Genomic DNA, 19,247 nt, shown 5'->3' on the forward strand with positions numbered 1-19,247 from the left:
GTTTTTCCGCTAAATGTGCCGGAATTTCGTCATCTTCGGCGAAAAATGAGAGATATCGAGGATTTCGTGTTCACTAATAAGCAGTGCCTGGCGGTTTGTATAGCGAAGGTGAGGTGGAAATTGAGAAATTAAAAAGTGGCTGAAAATCTAGAAAAATCGGTTAATAACTAAAAAATTTGGTTGAAAATTGAAAAAAGACTTAAAATCGAAAAAAATTGGCTCAAAAATTGTAGAAAAGTTTACATTTTGAAAAATAAGCTGAAAATTCATCGAAAAAATTGAAAAAAAAACTCAAAATAGTTGACGAAATAGTTTGAAATCCGAAAAAAAGGCTTAAAATTTAAAAAACAGAGCTAAAAAATGAGTGAAAATTCGGGTTAAAAAATTACAACTGGAAAAATAGGTTTAAAATTGAAACAATAAATAAAAAATAGAAAAAAATGGCTCAAAAAGATTCAGAATGAGAACACGAAACTCTCGCAAATCTACCAACTTCTGGCACTTGACGACAAAGAGGAGCATTTCGAATCGCAGCCATTGAGCCATAATGTCCGCTGTTCTCTGATTGGAGTCGCTAATTTCCTGTTACATAGCCATGGAAGAGTGAGGAGTTTTTGGCAAAAATTGATTTATTAAAAAAAAAAATTACAGTTCGCTGATGATCTGGTTCCAATGCTCCTTAGAGCTCTCACCGCTCTTCCACACATGAAATGGATCGATGATGGTCTGCTGAACAAATCTGACAGTGAGATTTCATCTCAAAAACGAAAAAAAAATGAATTTTTTCCCAGGAATTCCTGTCCAAGAGCAATTCGCGTTTTGTTTCAACACATCCTTATCCGATTTGGCTGCTCATTTACCCCGACTCCGCGAGCATATCGTTTCTGCTCAATGTGACGCCCTGGCTTGTTCAGTGTCTTCGGTTTATGATCTTCTGGAAGACAAGGAGAATCTCGAGCACAACTATTCGCATATTATCAAATTGATGTGCTATGTGCTCGGTTTGACTAGGTCGATTGGAAGATTTTCTACGGATTATGATACTCCGCTGATTTCTCTGATCTTCCCACTACCGATGGATGAGACCAAGAAGTTGAAGGGTACTTCTAGTGGGGAGATGTAAGTGGAATAACTGTCCAAAAAAAATTGGTCGTAACCTAGAAAAAATTGGGTCATGACCTAAAAAATTACATCATGAACTAGAAAAAATTGGGTAATAACCTAGAAAAAATTAGGCCATAACCTAGAAAAAACTATGTCGTGACCTAGGAATCCAAAAAGTGAGATCATGACCTGGAAAATCCGAATTTCTTTTTTATTCCAGAATCCATCGAATCAGCACCGACGAGTTCACATTCGACACTCCTGAAAACTCTGAGAACCTTCTTCGAGACCAAACGAGACTTATCCGGATGTACAACAAACTCGGTGCCTCGTTTCTCTTCCACAACTTCACGGGCGGTCTAAAACTGGAGATGTCGGCTCAAGACCTGGAAAAGCTCTTCGATTCCGTACAACGACTAATGGATTCGAAATTCCTGGAAGTGCTGGATGAGATATCTGGAGAAATATTCCAAAGTGGAGGCGCCGTCAAACGAAATCCCTACAAATCAATGTCAGAGATTGTGAATTTGTGTAGTTTGACACTTTTGAAGGATGTTTTGGGACCGTATCAGGTGTCTTCGAAGGATAGCCCTGTTTCCGAGAAGTTTGCTAAGGAAATTGGCGTTTTTTCGAAAGCGGCACTACAAAAGCTGGATTCTGAGCTGCAAGGGCTTCAGCATTCGTCAGAGCCAGTTATGAATCCAACCACAGAAGTTTCCCGTCAAAAACTCAACATGCAATCAGCTACAGTATCCCTTCAGCTAATCGCCTGGGCAGCTGTAGATGATATTGATGCTGATACGATTTGTACTGAAATTATCACTAGGCTATTTGCAAATCAGCCCCAGAGGACTATAATCTCGCAACTTCCTCTCTACCTTAAAGCTATTTCTAGTATGGCTACACTGGCGGAGAAATTTCCAGCTGTTGCGACAACCGCCGTCAATCAGAATCTCCAACGATTTCTATTGGAGCCAGCACCAATGTTAACGAAGCTGGCGTCAGATACGTCTACACTGGAGCGAGGAAAATCAGCTGAAGACGTGATTCAAAACTCGAAATCTAGCTCGAATATCGAAGCGATTTCCAAGCGAAAGCTAGCGCTGGATGCTCTCCGAAACGCGGCTATCAAAGCGATTTGTCGCGCGCTGAAATCGTCGATTCGAATGGAGAGTGACAGTGTACAGCAGTGTTTGGCAGGATTGTCCACGAAGCTTTTTGTGTGCTCCAATGCTCAGAATTTGTAGGTTTTTTAGTTTTTAAAGCTAATTTTTGAAAATTCCTACAGACCTATGCATCCAGACTTCAGGTAGAAGGAAGTTTGATGACCCATTAGTTAGATTTTTAGATTTTTGAGTTGAATGGGACATGTTCTTGGTATTGTAACATTTATAGGGGATGTTCGGGGTGAACTTTGAAATTTTCGAAATTCTTTTAAAAATCCTAAAATGTTCAAAACCGGACTTTTTGAAATTTTGAAAATTTGAATATTCTGAGATTCCAGAAAACTTGAAAATTTTGGAATCGGAGTTGTCGATATTCATAAAAAATCCGAAATTTTTGAAATTCTTAAAAATTTCAAATTTTGGAAAATCGGAAATTCCAGAAATTCTGAAATTTTGAAAATTGTAAAATTCTGAAATTCCAAAAAAAAACTATAATTTTAAAACTCGGAATTTTCGACATTCCAAAAAATTACGAAATTTTAAAAATCGTAATTTTCCGAGATTTTTAAAAATTCCGAAAATTTCAAAATCAAAATTTTCCGAAATTCCAAAAAATCCGAAATTTCGGAACTATCGAAAACTCCAAATTTTTGGAAGTCAGAGTTTTGGACATTTTAAACAATTCCAAACTTTTGAAAACTCGAATTCTCGAAATTTTGGGAAATCAAAGTTTTGAAAATTTGAATATTCTGAAATTCCAAAAAACTTAAAAATTTTTGGAAATCGGTGATACCAGGGATGAGAACTCGGAAAATGAGAACTGCTACATATGAGAACTAGACAAATAAGAACTCGTTTTCCGGCTCTAATTTCAGGCTCAGGATCCAACCTTTTTGAAAAATATTTTCGAAATGGTCTCGTTCTTCACAATACTTCAAGATTTTCCAAAAAAAAATCCGTGTTTGCCATGTACTCTCCGAGTTCTTATTCGTACGAGTTCTCATATGTAACAGTTCTCATTTTCCGAGTTCTCATCCCTGGTACCACCTGGAAATCGGAGTTGTCGATATTCTTAAAAAATCCGAAATTTTAAAAATTCTAAAAAATTTCAATTTTCGGAAAATCGAAATTCCAGAAATTATGAAATTTTGAAAATTGGAAAATTCTGAAATTCCAAAAAAAAAAAACTGTAAAGTTTAAAAAATCGGAATTTTCGAAATTTCGAAAAATCATAAAAATTTAAATATCAGAATTTTCCGAAATTCCAAAAAAAATGTCTAAAATCGACTTTTCGAAATTTTGGGAAATCAGCATTTTGAAAATTGGAATATTCCGAAATTCCCAAAAACTTTGAAATTTGGACAAATCGTAAATTCCCGAAATTTTGGAAATCACATTTTTCGATATTCTAAAAAATTCCGAAATTTAAAAAATTGGAATTTTCGATATTCTTTAAAATTCCGAAATTCCAAAAAAGTCCAAAATTTTGTAATTCCAAAAAAAAAACTTTAAAATTTTAAAAATCGGAATATTCGACATTCCAAAAAAATTCCTTAATTTTGGAAAATCGAAAAATTCCGAAATTATAAAAATCTGAATCCTCGAAATTCCCGCAAGGCCATTCCGAACATCCCTGATCCCCCAGCATAAGCCTGGATATGTGTGGGCATGCGGTTATAATGCTTCTTCTCTTTTTCTCCCCCTATCCTCCCCTAACAAGAAATCATCTTTCAGCGTTGTCTCCTTGGTATGCGAAAATGCGATCCAGACCCTCGGCGGCATCGGAGTCGGATTAGTCGACTCGACAGCTGTGGAAGTTCCCGAGATGGTTGTTCAAATCTATCTTCAGAGATTCGCGAATCCACCGTCCCAGCTGGATGTGACTATGATCAGATGTCTAGCGGAGATGTGGATTGCTGGAGCTGTAAGATTATTGTAAAACCTGTATTAGAAGGGCCCCCACACCATCATGTTTTAGCTCAAGTATCTCAATTCCTATGCGAGATATCAAAAATGCGTCAACTGATAAAATTTTTGTAATGATATAATAAGCAATTTATCAGTTGACAGATTTTTGATATCTTGCATAGGAACCGAGAAGAATGGGCTTAGTTAGGGGCCCTTCTAATACAGGTAGCTTCATTTCTAATAAGAAATTTTCAGCGCTCAATTTACGAAAACGTTTGGAAACTGTTCACCCAGATTTGCATCGAATCATCGAATCGGGTGTACAGTCAGGGAAACAACGATTCTAATGATCAGAGATACACGTATGTTTGAATTTCGAAGACATCTGGATAAACAGACACCCTTACAGACATGTCTCCTTGGCTGTTGATATGGCGATGAGTCGAATGGCAGTGAGTGTCAAGAATGAGGATGACAAGATGACGTTGCTAGTCAGACTTCTGGAGCTCTTCGTCCAACTTGGCATCGAAGGACGACGAGTGGGAGAGAAGGTCTCGAAGAGTACGGTCAAGGTAAGCTTATCCATAAAACCTCTAATAGAAGGGTCCCTATCTCGGTTCTTGTGAAAGATATCAAAGTGTTGTCAACTGATAAAATGTTCCTGATATAACGATAAACAATTTATCAGTCAACAACTTTTTTATACCTTTCAAAGGAACCGAGATAGGGGTTCTTCTACATTTGATTTGCCTTCTTTTCTCTTTCCGCTCACTAATCATTTGCAGCTGACGATTGTGGCACTGTCCACATCGGTAAACTCCGTGAAGGTGTGATTTCTATTAGTGCCCGTTTTTCCCAATGTTGTGTAGACAATTTTGTGATTTTTAGTTCACTTTTGAGAGCACAAAATTTTGTTATTTTGCCAGCTTTCTCTGTTATTCTGGTACGAGAAAAAGGTCCCAAAACGACAACTACCGTAACTTAAACATATGCTTCGTTTTCCGAATTTTTTGGACCAGAAGAATAGCAAAACCAACACACGCTGTCCCCATAATAGTTCTTCGATAATTCTAACCGCAATATAGCTTGTATTTGTAGTATTTGTAGTTTTTTTATAGTCCATCAACTCCCCCAACTGATTCTCCATTTCCAGATGTCCACCAGCGCTGGAAACCTCGGAGTGCTAATGCCAAAAATCGCCTCGTTGCTCCGAAGAATGCAGCCGATCTCCGAACCAACTCCGAAACTTCGATCTCTATTCCGCGACTTCTGGTTCTATTGCACTGTCCTTGGCTTCGACGTCGAATCATCCAGCTTATGGCCAGAAGAATGGTACAACGCTGTTTGCGAGACTGCGACGAAGACGCCAGTGCTGATCGCTTCCGAGAATTTGAGATCCGAGTTGATTGATAACGCGGCGATCAGATCAGACTCTATCTCTCCGCAAGAGCTTCAAGAGATGCGGAATACGGTACTCGCCGAACTCAGTCATCAATCGGAGGCTGTACCTTTAATCAACAGATTTGATTTCGCCAACTGCACCTATCTTTTATCAGTTCATCGAATGGAATCTATGCGGCTGATCCACGCAAACCATGTGGATGCATTCAGCTCATTTTTCAAATACATAGAGGATAAGACCGTTAGAAAGGATAAATCTGGGCTCTGGACGTGTATGCTTGCAGCAGCTCCCCGGATATTTTGGACATGGTGTGGAAAGATGATGAAAAGGAGGGATAACGATGAACCTACTGAAGAAGCACTCGTTTGGCATGCACAGTTCCTTCTATTCAAATTCAATCATCACCTTCGAGAAGTCAGGAAAGTAGCTGATGCCTGTCTGAGTCAACTTGTCAAAGCCTTTCCTTATCTTCTATGGAATACCAAGGTGCTCACAACCATTCTACGTTTGCTCCAAGAACTTGAAGACAATCTACAGAAGGATCCGACTTGCAAAGAGCCCCAGTTTACTATGGATGGATTCGAAAAAGGTTGGACTATTCAGCTACAAGACTCCATTGAAGGAAGGCGATCGGTGGTGAAGGACTTCTCAATGAGAGTCAAGCAAATTCTAAAGGAAGCATTGCAATGGGCACCTGCCTCAACTCATAGTAATCTTTTGGAGTATGTGTCGAAGTTCGGAGCGGAGAGAGATGCGGCGATGCAGTTGGCTATAGATGCTACCAGTGAAGGAGGCAAAGGAAAGTCTGGATCCTATTTAACGTCTCTCTACAAGAGAAGTAACTATTTGGGACAAGTCAAGGGGATGCTGGCGACGACGTTGAGTGGGGATATCGATCAGGTTACTGCTGAGAATTCGTTGATTGATCGATTGGAGAAGGATTTTCAGGTATGATGCTAATCTAGTTAAAAACAGGGGTGCTCGGAATATTTCTATTTTTGAAAATTTCTCAATTTCGGAGCATTCCGATTTCGAGAGTTTCAGAATCCCAGAATATTCAGAGTTAACAAATTCCGGAATAATCTGATTTCGAACTTTTCAGAATTCCGAAATCTTTTGAATTTCAAAATTACAGAGTTCCCGATTTTTCCGATTTTCAAACTTGTAGTAGAATCTTCAGAATTTGATTTCGAATACGCTTCGGAAGTAATCTGATCAGAACTTTCATAATTTCGAGTTCCGTTCTGAACATCCCTGGTCAGACCTATGAGACATTTATGAAAATCTTGATTTCCAGAGAGCCTGCAAAAGTGGAAAAGACAATGAAATGGAGCAAGCCGTCCTCCTCCTCACCGCCCTTTTCGTCAGCCTTCGCTCCATGAACGAACGAATTCTGACGCTTCTCGTCCGAACGCCCCTTCACAACTTCACCGAATCTACGATATCTCTGTGCACAATGGCTTGGAACTGGTTGCTCAGCGCCCGCCCAGAAGCTCACAGTCTGTTCCTCCATGAGCAAGCTAGAGCGTTCGCCGACTCTTGCCGTTTTGGTTTGGGACTTTTCGAGAAGGAACACGTGGATATGAGTTTGTCTCCATTGTGCCGTCAAGTCGAACGACCACCACCATCCGCCAACTTCCGACCGCATCGAGAATGGATCGAGTTCATAGGAGAGCGATGTGACGTGGCATCGTATTCATCTCGAGAGCAGCTGGATGTTCTAGAAATGATGTTTGCGCAAACCCTCTCCGCTCAAATTGGAACCGGTCATCTTCATGGATCTACAGTAGTCAACAATATAGGAAACTTGACTGGCCCCACAAGAAAAGAGTCCATTAATCAGGTGACACGTGGCATTGAAGCTGTCGGAGTTAGATTCAGGCTCCTCTCTTGTGTACTTGGAATGATTCAACAGGATGCTTGCTTGCTCCGCCCTACGAATCTACTTATTCGTCAAAGAGTCTATTCCAGTGCCTTCCACTATTTCACTATAGCACCACAAGGACCAACACAAGGGGAAGATGCGTTGAGGGAGGATATTAAGCTTCTGGCGAAATTTTTTGATCATCTACAGAATGATAAGTATTATATGGTCAAGGAGACAATGGCTAAGAACGATAAGAATGTGGGATTGGCAACAACAATGTCGCATATGCAGACCGCTTTTGAGAAGAGTCTGCTGGTCAGTGGGACTGGAGCAGCGACAACCACAGGAACTCCGACAGCAGCTACGCTGATGCTTCCTCCGACTACAAACTACGCAAACACCCTAACGCTATCGTCCCAGAAGGCTATGGCTGCCGCTACAGCTTCCATGAAGAGTGGCAAAACGATTGAAGCAAAATTGACGATAGAGGAAAATAAGAGAATCAATGTCTACTTGAAACAGAGACATATTCTGATGCTCCTGGTTGCCAATGAAATTGAGAGACTATCCGCTTGGCTCCATCCACTGGCGTTGGGACAAGAAGACTGTACGATAGTATCTGAGCAGTTTCTAAGAACCACCATTGCCGAAATCGTAGGTGCGGTCGTGAATCCGGAGAACAAGAAGAGAAAGTGTTGGAAGGATCCGGCTGATATCGCTTGGAGTATCTCACCGGAACTGGCGATTCAACTACCGTCACGATTCAGAGGATACCAGGATCTAGCAGATGCAGTCGAGAGGCTTGTGAGATTGCAGCCTGAGCTGGTTGCTCATATTCCAGAAGCCCTCCCATTGTTTTTAAATGGTGGACATGTTTTTGAAACGGCTGAAATGTCGCATGTGCTCACTTGGGCTCGTTGCTCACCGGTGATGGCTCTCTCGTTGCTCACACCCAGACAGTATTCGATTCATCCAATTTCCATGCAATATGCTGTGAGGGTGTTGAGAAGTTATCCAGCTGATGCGTTGTTGATGTATATCCCGCAGATTGTGCAGTCGGTTAGGTAAGGAATATTTTTGGAATTTCGAAATTTTGAAAAATCGGAAAATTGCAGATATGACACAATGGGATACATCGCTGAGCTGATGATATGGCTAGCTGGCCACTCTCAGCTCCTCGCTCACCAACTGATATGGAACATGCAAACGAATATGTACACAGATGAGGATAGTAAGACAAAGGATCCAGTGCTATTCGAGCCATTAAACGACATAATGCAACGAATCATGTCTCAACTGGAAGGAGCCGCCCGTCGATTCCACGAAGCGGAATTCAAGCTATTCCATCAGCTTACCGCCATATCCGGAACCATCAAGCCTTTCCCGAAAGGCGATGCTCGTAAGAAGGCGTGTCTGAAGGCGTTGGCTGATGTGAAAATTGAAACGATCACCTATCTTCCGTCGAATCCTGAAGCCGTGTTGCTTGACTTGGACTATTCATCTGGAACGCCAATGCAATCAGCTGCAAAGGCACCGTTTTTAGGTACTGTAGCTTTGAAAGATTTTCTACTTAAAAAATACCCAAAGCATTAGGGCATGACCCAGAAAAATTAGGTCATGATCTAGAAAAAACTAGGTCGTGACCAGTGTGTCCTTTTGACACGACTTCGAGAAATTTTTCGAGGAATTTCTCGAGAAATTTCGAAGAATTCCTTGAAATTTTCGAGGAACACCTCGAAGAAATTTTTCGGGAAATTTTCGAAAAAATTTTCAAGACGATTTCATTTTGAACACTTCTAATGTCGCCACCCTTTTGTCCCCAGAATCCTGAAGACGTCCCGAGCCACTAGAAATTCCATCCATCACAACTCGGTTTATTTTTACGCTAGAGAGTTTATCTTACCACCATTCGAACGCTCTCTTCTTAACACAATGAAAGTCATTTTGGCACATGAAGTGGGCGGGTTTTAAAATGATTATTTTGACAAAAGTATATAAAAAATCAACAAAACAGAAACATTTTGCCCACTTCAGCACATAAAGTAGGCGGCACATATGGGTTACTTTGTTTCCTGTGGTGGAAGCCACCTCGGCAGATTTTTTGGAGGTTCTTACACGGCTTAACTTCGAAAAGCTAGCTCGAGGAATCTAATGGTATCGGTTGCCGAGCAAGACAACTAACACAGAAAAAAGTTATTTTTTTGGAGCAGGAAAAACCATACTTGCTAGATCCCGGCCCAGCCCGGATAGACCCTGGCTGCGGCCCGGGTCCGAGCTGGAGAAAAATTCCCGCTTACTTCATGTTCCTAAATGGCTTTTATTGTGTTAAGCTTGAAGAGAGCGTTCGAATGGTGGTAAGATAAACTTTCTAGCATGAAAACGAACCGAGTTATGATGGATGGAATTTTTAGTGGCTCGGGACGTTTTCAGGATTCTGGGCCATTACATATTCAGAAGAAAAAGGCATTTCTCGAGAAATTTTTTTTCGAAAAGACACACTGGTCGTACCTAGAAAAAATCAGTTCACGACCTAGAAAAAATCAGTTCGTGACCTAGAAAAAATTGGGTCATGACCCAGAAAAATTAGATCATGACTCAGAAAAATTAGGTCATGATCTAGAAAAAACTAGTTCTTGACCTAGAAAAATTGGGTCATGACCTAAAAATACTAGGTCATGACCCAGAAAAATCTAGGTCATGATCCAGATAAATTAAGTAATGACCTAGAAATAATTAGGTCATGACCTAGAAAAAACTAGGTCATGACCTAGAAAAAAATAGGTCGTGACCTAGAAAAAACTAGGTCTTGACCTAGAAAAAACTAGGTCATGACCTAGAAAAAACTAGGTCATGACGTAGAAAAAACTAGGCCATGACCTAGAAAAAATGAGCTCGTGACCTAGAAAAAACTAGGTCATGGGAAATCCAAAAAAAATTTAATCCATGAATTTCAGCCCGCTTCCGAGTGAAACGATGTGGAGTTCGAGAATTGGAGCACATTGGTCTACAAGCTCAATCTGAAAAAGAGGGAAAATCCTCAGAAGCGGACCTGGAAACATTGCGAAAAGTGCAGGATAGTCGAGTATGTTGGCAAGCAGCGATTTTCAAAGTTGGCGACGACGTACGACAGGATATGCTGGCTCTTCAACTCATGCAACTCATGAAGAACGTGTGGGCGGGGCTTGGCTTGCCGGTGAGAGTGTTCCCGTATCGAGTGGTTGCCACGTCACCAGGATGTGGAGTTATCGAGTGTGTGCCGAATTCGAAGAGTCGAGATCAGTTGGGACGGCAGACGGATTTCGGGCTGTATGAGTACTTCAAGGTTCGGCACTAGTTTTGTTCAAAATCATGAAAAAATGCCCAAAATCATGGAAAAATGATTTTAGGATTTTCAAAAAATTAAAAAAATTTTCGAAAAATCAATTTTTCACAATTTTTGAGAAAAAAAAAGAAAAATGGGCTGTAAATCATAACAAAATAGATCAAAAATCTGGGAAATCGTCTCAAAATCACGAAAATTATTTTTGAACTTATGAAAATTGTTCTAAAAATTGATCTAAAAACCATGGAAAATTGGCCTAAAATCATTAAAAATTGCCAAATAAAAGCCGAAAAATCATGAAAATCGACCCAAAAATGATGCAAATTGTTCTAAAAATCCCGAAAAGTGTCTTGGAAATCATGAAATTTATGAAAAAGTCCTAAAAATTCAGAAAATTGTCGAAAAATCATGAAAAATGAAATTTTGGGATTTTCGAAAGATCCCATAATTTTTCGTAAAATTGCAAAAAATATGAAAAATATGCTAAAAACCTGTAAAATTGCCCGAAAATTCATAAAAATCGACCCAAAAATCATGATAATTGGCCCAAAAATTGTCCTAAAAATCCCAAAAATCATTTAAAATTGACCTAAAAAGCGTGAAAAATTAACCCAAAATCATTAAAAAATGACCCAAATATCATGAAAATAGTCCAAAAAATCGATATTTTTCAGACGCAATACGGCGACGAAAGCAGTGAAACGTTCCAAGAAGCGCGTCGTAACTTTGTGCGAAGCATGGCAGCCTATTCAGTCTTCAGCTTTTTACTTCAAATCAAAGATCGACACAATGGAAATATAATGATTGATTTGGATGGACACATTATCCATATTGATTTTGGTTTCATGTTCGAGAGCAGTCCTGGAGGCAATCTGGGATTTGAGCCGGATTTCAAGCTCAGCGAGGAGATGGTAGCGATTATGGGTGGAAAAATGGAAGCGGCTCCGTTCAGACAGTTCGCTTCTCTTTGTGTTCATGCCTATCTGGCAGTTCGTCCGTACCATAAATCGTTTGTCTCGTTGGTTTCATTGATGCTAGACACTCATCTTCCATGCTTCCGAGGAAAGACAATTCAACAGTTGAGAACGAGATTCGCACCGGATATGAATGAGAAGGATGCGGCGAAGTGAGGAGTCTTGTTCCGAATTCCAAAGAAAACATATTCGAAATTTCAGATACATGCATTCGGTGATCACCAACTGCTTCCTGAACATTCGCTCGAAGATGTACGATCAGCTACAGTACTTCCAGAACGAGATTCCTTACTAATTTATTTAATTTATTTTCTCATATACCCCGTAAATTATATAGATGTATAATAGGTTGTTCTTTCGCGGTGTACAGAAATGCTTATTTTCTTGGTCTCAATCCCAGTAGTATTGCAATAAAGTTTAAATTTATTTTATGAAACAGTTTTATTCGGGTGATATAAAAAGTATAATACAAAAAACGGCGAGTTGAATGAGATATAGGATGATATAGGATTTTCGAATTAGTTGAATTTCGGAATTTTAAAAATTCAAATTTTTAAGTAGAAATTGTACTTTCCCATCCAAAAAGTGGAAGAAATTGACAAAATTTTTTTAAAAAGATTCCGAAAATGCACAAAAATATGAAAAGTAAAAATCCGCACGAGAACTTTCCGCATACGCCTTTAAAATACCGTAATCCTTAGAGTATCAAGTGTTTTCTGGCCTATTTTTTGCAATTTTCCAATGAATTCCACCGATTTTAACTTTTTTTTTCGTCTCAAAAAATGGAAAAAGCGCTTAAAATTGCATAAAATCTATAAAATTCATCGAAAAATAGACAAAAAATGCTAAATTTCATAGTTTTTATGAATTTTGCGATTTATCGGATTTTTGCAAAACAAAACTTTTTAAAACAAAAAACTGAAAAAAAAACAAAAAATCGCATAAAAACAAAGAAAATTATTGAGAAAATCGTTAGAATTCGTCGAAAAATCGAAAAAATAGATCGGAAAACAATTACGAAAAAAAAAATACATGCGCTTTTAAGAATTAAAAGGATAAAAGTTCAAAGAAAAAATTAAGGTATCATACAAAAAAATGCGAGCAGAATAAACAAAGTATTGGAAGGGGAATCTACGAGTCATACATATAAACATTTTATAAAAAAGCAAATTCGTCTCGTACTAGATAATACGAATCTTCTCGAGTCAGAATTTCAAGATTAATAGAACAATATCTATTACCCAACCTACAACTTTTACCCACATGATTTTCGAGTCTATAACATTAAAGTCCAGTTGTCTCATTGTATTTTCTACATTTAAGACCTACATCAAATAAATTTTCCATTCTTACAAGGCCCAATTTCTTATCGACAACTTCTTTAATGTCATCAATATCTCCTGAGTGCGCAAATTCCAGTCCTTTTCTGTCATTTACAATCAATTGAATATCGACTTCCAAGTTGTAATAGTCATCCTTGAAGATTTGAGTCGAAAGACAGTCGAAGACGTATGGGACACGGGATGCAGTCCAATGACAAAAACGAATCGATAATCGATCCGTTGGTAGAACTTGTATGATGTTTCGAATTATATTTTGGTTAGATGGTATTATGAAGAATCGATCTAGAGCTCCCCCTTCAACCTTTCCGAACGTATTGGAGACGCAGAAAAATCAACTTCATCTTTTTGAAATTTAAAATCCAGACTTGATGGATAGACACCTCTAAAAGCATCATTGAATCGGAATCCTTTGAACTATCTTCATAAATTTCGTAGGTCGACTTCTGAATTTATTAGTTTGATGCTGATTAGTAAGGTTTTTTCACTGTTCGGAGGATTTCAGTGTTCAGCTTGTAGATCAAACAATCTCCGATCGGATTTTTGAGAATATTCTTTTTTCTGTTGGAATACAAACACGATATATGGAACAACCTTTTATTTCATTATTACAATACAGAAAATGGTTCGAGAAGAGGGTGGGAGGAGAAGCAAGCATCATAATGCGATTCTGCAATCAAAACACGATCACAAACATCATAAGGGTTCTACCAACGGATCGAATATATATTAGTTATTGTCATTTTACTGCTCAATATATCCGAAATATCTTCAATCGTCTTTCGATACAAGAATTCAAGGATGACTACGAAAACTTAGAAGTTGATCTTCAACTGGTTGTAAATAACGAACAACGACTGAACTTAACTTCAAAACCAGTGAATATGGCTGCTGAGATGATTATCAACAATCTTAACAAACAGCTTACAACTTTTTACTCATATAAGCCGAGAAAATTAAGAAAATTAATTGTTCAATGAAAAATAAGCTTTCCTAATCATCAATTGTGTTTTTTAAAGATTATCCATCGCTTTTATGATATGAATTTTAATTTTCACTGTTGTAAGTTTTTTGTCCGGTGACGATGAAACTTGCGAAAATTTACAATAATCGCATCGCAGGGCCAGCAGCGAAAACAACGAGTTTTTTTTTCAATTTCTTACCATTTTCCGCTCGTGTCGGTCAATTTTCGTCCGATTTTCATGAATAAACAGCTGAATTTCCTAATAAAATAGAAGAACAACCAAAAAACAGGCCAAAATGAATGAATTTCGAGATACGGTATCAAAGGCGCATGCAATTTTCATACCGTAATCCTTAAACGAGCATTTATTTTTGTAATAATTTATTACCTATTTTTTCGACTTTTCGATGAATTTTATCGATTTTAACTTGTTTTTTTTTCACAAAAATCGGGAAAAACATAAAAACTGCATGAAAACAATAAAAATTATCGAAAAATGTATAAAATTCGTCGAAAAATCGGAAAAAGTGCCCAGAAACATGCTACTTCAAAGATATTGCTGAATACCGAGCCTATTATTCTTGTCAAAATGTGAAAAATACACAATTCATTTATTTTGGCTTTTCTATAAGAATCAGATGAAAATTGACAAAAAAACGCAAAAATTGAACAATTTTCAACTACGGTTCAAGGTGCATGTGTTTCCATCTCTCTTATGATATAAATTTTATCTGTGCTCCTCAATTTTGTTATTTGTTCTTTATCATCTGAATTATCATTTATCACCTGAATGAAAACTTTTCGAAAATAATAACTCACAACTTTATTGCAACACTTATAAAGATCGAAAAAAGTGAGAATTTCTGTACATCGCAAGAAAAAAAGAAGTTTTATATGGAGAAATTAAAAAGTCCTCAGGAAGAAAATAATTATAAAAATCAAAAATTCAAAATTATTAGAGATCAATCCATAACTCAGTAGCTCGATCCAATCACTTGACATTTCTCTTCAACTGCTGTCTGAGCTCGATGATCTTCTCTCGATCTCCAGCTGGAAGCATTTGCAGATCGTGCTCGCTGAGTTGCATGACTTGCATCAGGAGCTCCGCATTTGCTCTTTCCTCGTGGCTATCCTGCTGCTGTTGTTGCTGTTGCTGCTGTTGAACCATTTGTCTGTTCGGTGGCAATCCTTGTGGTGGTGGCATGTATGGTGGTCCTCCTGGCCGATTGTACTGTGGTGGTCCTTGTGGATGTCCCATTGGTGGTCCGCCAGGAGCTGAAATAATCATTGTCCTTAATCTAGCTGATTTCTAGATGATACTAAGCTTCCATTCGGTCGGGAAATTTAGCCGACCCACAGCCCGACCGTCCAAAATGAAAGCCTTAAATATCTTATCCTTTTCACCTGGATGATTGAAAACGGGTTTTGGTGGAAGTGGAAGTGGCATTTGCTGCTGCTGTGCTGGTGGCACCATTGATGGTCCCGCTGGATTTCCAGCTTGATGGAACGGGTTCATCGTTGCAGGATTATTTCGATGAAGAAGTCCTAGTGCGGTCTGGGGGTCAACGATTCTCATAACGACGGCAGCTTGAAGAACGGCATACGAGAGTTGTGGATTCTCGACGAGAATGCTGTTCAGCTCAGCTGGATTGTTTTTCAGAGCCTCTTGTAGTTGTTTCATCAGTTCGAACATTTTTTCAGGAGCCAGAGAGGCTACAGTTTGGGAAATTCTTTCCGGCGCTTTTCCAGCGTCACATTCCGGCCCATACGGATTCTCTTCAACTATCGCTGGTCCGTTGTTTGATGATCCAAACTCCTCCATATTCATTCCACCGGCAGCACTGTCGACGCGAAGCACACGTCCACCCAATTCGTAACTGGAAGAAATCGAAAATTTAATATGTTCAAGCCAAAAAATGGTCTTCTTGCTACCCATTAAGAACACGAATCGCAGTATCAGCCGTCGCGATATCTGGGAATTCGATAAATCCGTAGCCCTTTGGTTTTCCGGTCTCTCTATCGTGCACCATTTTGATCGATAAAACATGTCCGGCCTTTGTGAAAATCTGTCGAATCGTTTCTTCGGTGACATCGTAACTGATGTTTCCAACTGGAAAACGGAATTTATTTTTTTTTCTAAAATTGAAAAAATTACCGAAAACGGATCTTTGCGATCGCTCGCTGGCTTGTCCTTGTTGTTTGTTGTAGGACATCACTGAAATTTAGTGAATTTTGAGGTTAAAAAATCTTTTCGAATTGAAATTCGAAGCAAAACGACGATATTTTTCGAATAGCGAAAAAAGAAAAGAAAGTCGGAGGGACGTCGCACCGTTGCGAAAAAGCGCGCCGCGCGTTGCAAAACAAAAGTCCCGCCCACTTTTCGGTGACGTCACACCACCGCTGACCAACAAAGTGACCGATTTCCGGGGCGAGATTTGACATTATTTCCCTCTCGTTTGACACACATATCGATTACTCAATTAGAAAAATAGACAATATTTGCACATTTTTTGTTTCTATTTGCAGAAAAAGAACATAAGGCCTCCACGAATTTCTTATTAATTATTCATGTCATTTTCATCTCTAAATTGATATTTGATTCAAGTATTCATCTGCAAGTGTTCGAAAACAGCATTTTCGAAAGCAAAAAATTGGAAAAAAATTGACATTTGATTTTGACAATGATTTTGACAGAAAAATTTTTGAGTTTAGCACAAAAATTATAAAATGTACAGAAAATCGCGGAATTTCACATTTTTCGCTTAAATTTCCAAAATTTTTTTGCTTTTTTTTGTTCAAATTATACATTTTAAATTTTCGTCGAAAATGTGGCAGCTTCGCTGATTTTTGCGGATTTCAGAACTTTTTTTTTCAAATTTCTTTATTTTTTCGGTTAAAATTATAGAATCCGGATGTAATACTTTGTTTTTCTCTAACTGGGACACCCGAATTTCGGCTCCCAATTCAAAAAATTTGGGTCCGTTTCTCGCTTCCACATCTCACAATCCCTTAAATTTGCTCATTATTGACCCCAAAAAATTGCAAAAAAAAATACAGAACGATTTCTCACCTCCAGAAAAAATGTGGAAATTAACTGAATTATTCATGAGCTAGCTCTCTCTGTGTTCGCTGTTTGTTCTCCGTGCCGTTTGTCATCATCCATTCAAATCTCCCCGTCCCACTCGATTCCCAATTTTGGCGAAAAATTCAGTTTTTTTAGTTTTAGTTTTTTCGCCATTTGATTTATGAGCCAATTTTGCGCAGTTTGATTGATGGGAATGGCTTTTATGAAGTGTAGAGAGAGAGAGAGAGAGAGAGTGTGTGTAGAGAAGGCAGAGAAATATTTCTAGATTCCAAAAAAGTAGATTCACATAGAAAATGAAGAAAAAATTCAAAAAAAATTGCAAGACCTCAGAAAATCACTTCTCGTCCATTTCTGGAAACTTCCAGAAGGTTCTCGAACCTTTTGATTTTCCACCAAAACTGAAAATTCTAGGCCACCTCTAAAAAAGTTTTGGCGGGAATTTGAAGAAAAAGATTCGAGAACCCTCTAGAAGTTCCAGAAATGAACTTGGTGCGATTTTTCGAGGTTTTTCAATTTTTTCTATGTAAATCTACTATTCTACTCTAACGACAATGGCCGAAATTACAGCTTAAAGGCGCATCATCGTTCTAGCAGTGAAAAAGCGAAGTTTTAATAAGTGCATGCGCCTTTAATACCGTACCTCAAAATTATACAATTTTTGCATGTTCCCCTCAATTTTTCGCTCGTTTTTGTCAACTTCAGTAAAGATTAATGACAATCATACGCAAATTGACACAAACAATCGAATAATTATGGAAAATCTGCAAAAATGGAATGACTTGCAAGATACGGTATTAAAGGCGCATGCACTTCTTCCACAAAAAAACTCGAATTTTTCGCTGCTGGACCACCGATGCGCCTGTAAACTATATTTTCGGCCACATCGCCTTCAGACTAAAGTAATATGTGAATCTAGGTATTTTCCTACACATTTTTATGCAATACAAATTTTTCGTATAGAAACCGATTCAGTTGGGACGGATGTTGGAATAATTTCCAAATAATTTTCATCGGTTTTTTTTTCCTGCAATGTCTCCAGAGACCTCTCATCTCACCATTTCAACTTCCCCGTGTTCTTGACACAACTTCTTCTCGGAGAAGATGAAACTCTTCTCTCCTCCCATGAGTGAGAAGGCATCTTCTTCTTCGTATTCCCTTCGGGAGAAGAAGAACACAAACACATCTTCTTCTTCTTTTTCTTCGTGAGCATCTTCTTCTTCTTCTCCATCCTCCTCAACAACTTCTTCTTCTTCCCGAAACTGGCTTGATTACAACCTCTCTCTCCCCCGTCGTCGTCAAACTTTTCCCCCTCCTTCCATACTTTTTTCCTTTTTTTCTTTTTATTTTCTGCTCCAAAAAAAACGAAGACGTTGTGGTGGGGTTGTCCAGAAGAAGTAGAAGAAGAGTTTTTTTATGTGTGTGCAAGTTTTTTTGTTGTTGGGGGGCGTGGCCTTCTTCTTCTTCTGTCTCCTTTTCTGACTTCTCTCTTTCCTAAATTGGCTTCTTTTTTTCCTAGGCACACAGCCACACATATATACTAGTTTATTACTCTCTTGGACACTTCCCTTTTTTTCGAAAGTTTAAGTTACTTCTGTGTCCCTTTAATTTGGTTAGGACCCATGGTCATGCCTCTCTTACCCTCAACCCCTTCAAACCTTAAAAAAAAAGTTTGGGGAATTTTTTTGGATTCTGAAGAAGTGACGTCTTCTAGAATTACAGTAAACCTAACTTTAGATAAGAATCTAGATTTTCATCACAAGGCTAAAGGTGAAATTGTCAAGAAAAAATTCGAAATTTCGGTTTCAGTAAAGATCGTAATCTAGGTCATACTGTAACTCACTATAAAAAAGGTTCTGGAAATGGCAAAATCCACTTCATTACGTTCAAAAACTGTTTAAAGGCGCATGCTGTTTTTAAGATGCGCCTTTAACTGCATATTACCATAAAACCTGTAATAGAAAGGCCCTCTAACTTTGAGCTTTGAGCCAATTTATCTCGGTTACTGTAAGAGATATCAAAAAGTGATCAACTAATAAAATGTTTATCATATTATCGAAAACCTTCTATCAGTTGACCACTTTTTGATATCTCTTACAGGAACCGAGATAAATTGGG

The 19,247-nt window shown here is 38.4% G+C and overlaps 2 protein-coding genes across 2 annotated transcripts; one reads left to right on the forward strand and one right to left on the reverse strand.

Annotated features, from left to right (window-relative positions):
• Nucleotides 1-45: 45 nt before the first annotated feature.
• Nucleotides 46-12,038, forward strand: CBG03566 (the record flags this gene model as incomplete). The annotated part of the gene is made up of 15 exons (XM_045244399.1): nucleotides 46-108; nucleotides 460-603; nucleotides 652-745; nucleotides 792-1,119; nucleotides 1,325-2,347; nucleotides 4,005-4,194; nucleotides 4,383-4,388; nucleotides 4,434-4,540; nucleotides 4,588-4,750; nucleotides 5,332-6,528; nucleotides 6,878-8,511; nucleotides 8,563-8,990; nucleotides 10,402-10,769; nucleotides 11,444-11,895; nucleotides 11,945-12,038. The coding sequence occupies 15 exons, from the start codon at nucleotides 46-48 to the stop codon at nucleotides 12,036-12,038; spliced, it is 6,291 nt and encodes a 2,096-aa protein (XP_045092431.1).
• Nucleotides 12,039-15,038: 3,000 nt separating this feature from the next.
• Nucleotides 15,039-16,260, reverse strand: Cbr-cpf-2 (the record flags this gene model as incomplete). The annotated part of the gene is made up of 5 exons (XM_045244400.1): nucleotides 15,039-15,179; nucleotides 15,213-15,322; nucleotides 15,452-15,924; nucleotides 15,980-16,157; nucleotides 16,203-16,260. 5 exons carry the CDS (start codon nucleotides 16,258-16,260, stop codon nucleotides 15,039-15,041), a joined length of 960 nt encoding a protein of 319 aa, XP_045092432.1.
• Nucleotides 16,261-19,247: the final 2,987 nt, after the last annotated feature.

Source organism: Caenorhabditis briggsae, assembly GCF_000004555.2.
Source record: "Caenorhabditis briggsae complete genome, chrIII, whole genome shotgun sequence".
NCBI lineage: Eukaryota > Metazoa > Nematoda > Chromadorea > Rhabditida > Rhabditidae > Caenorhabditis > Caenorhabditis briggsae.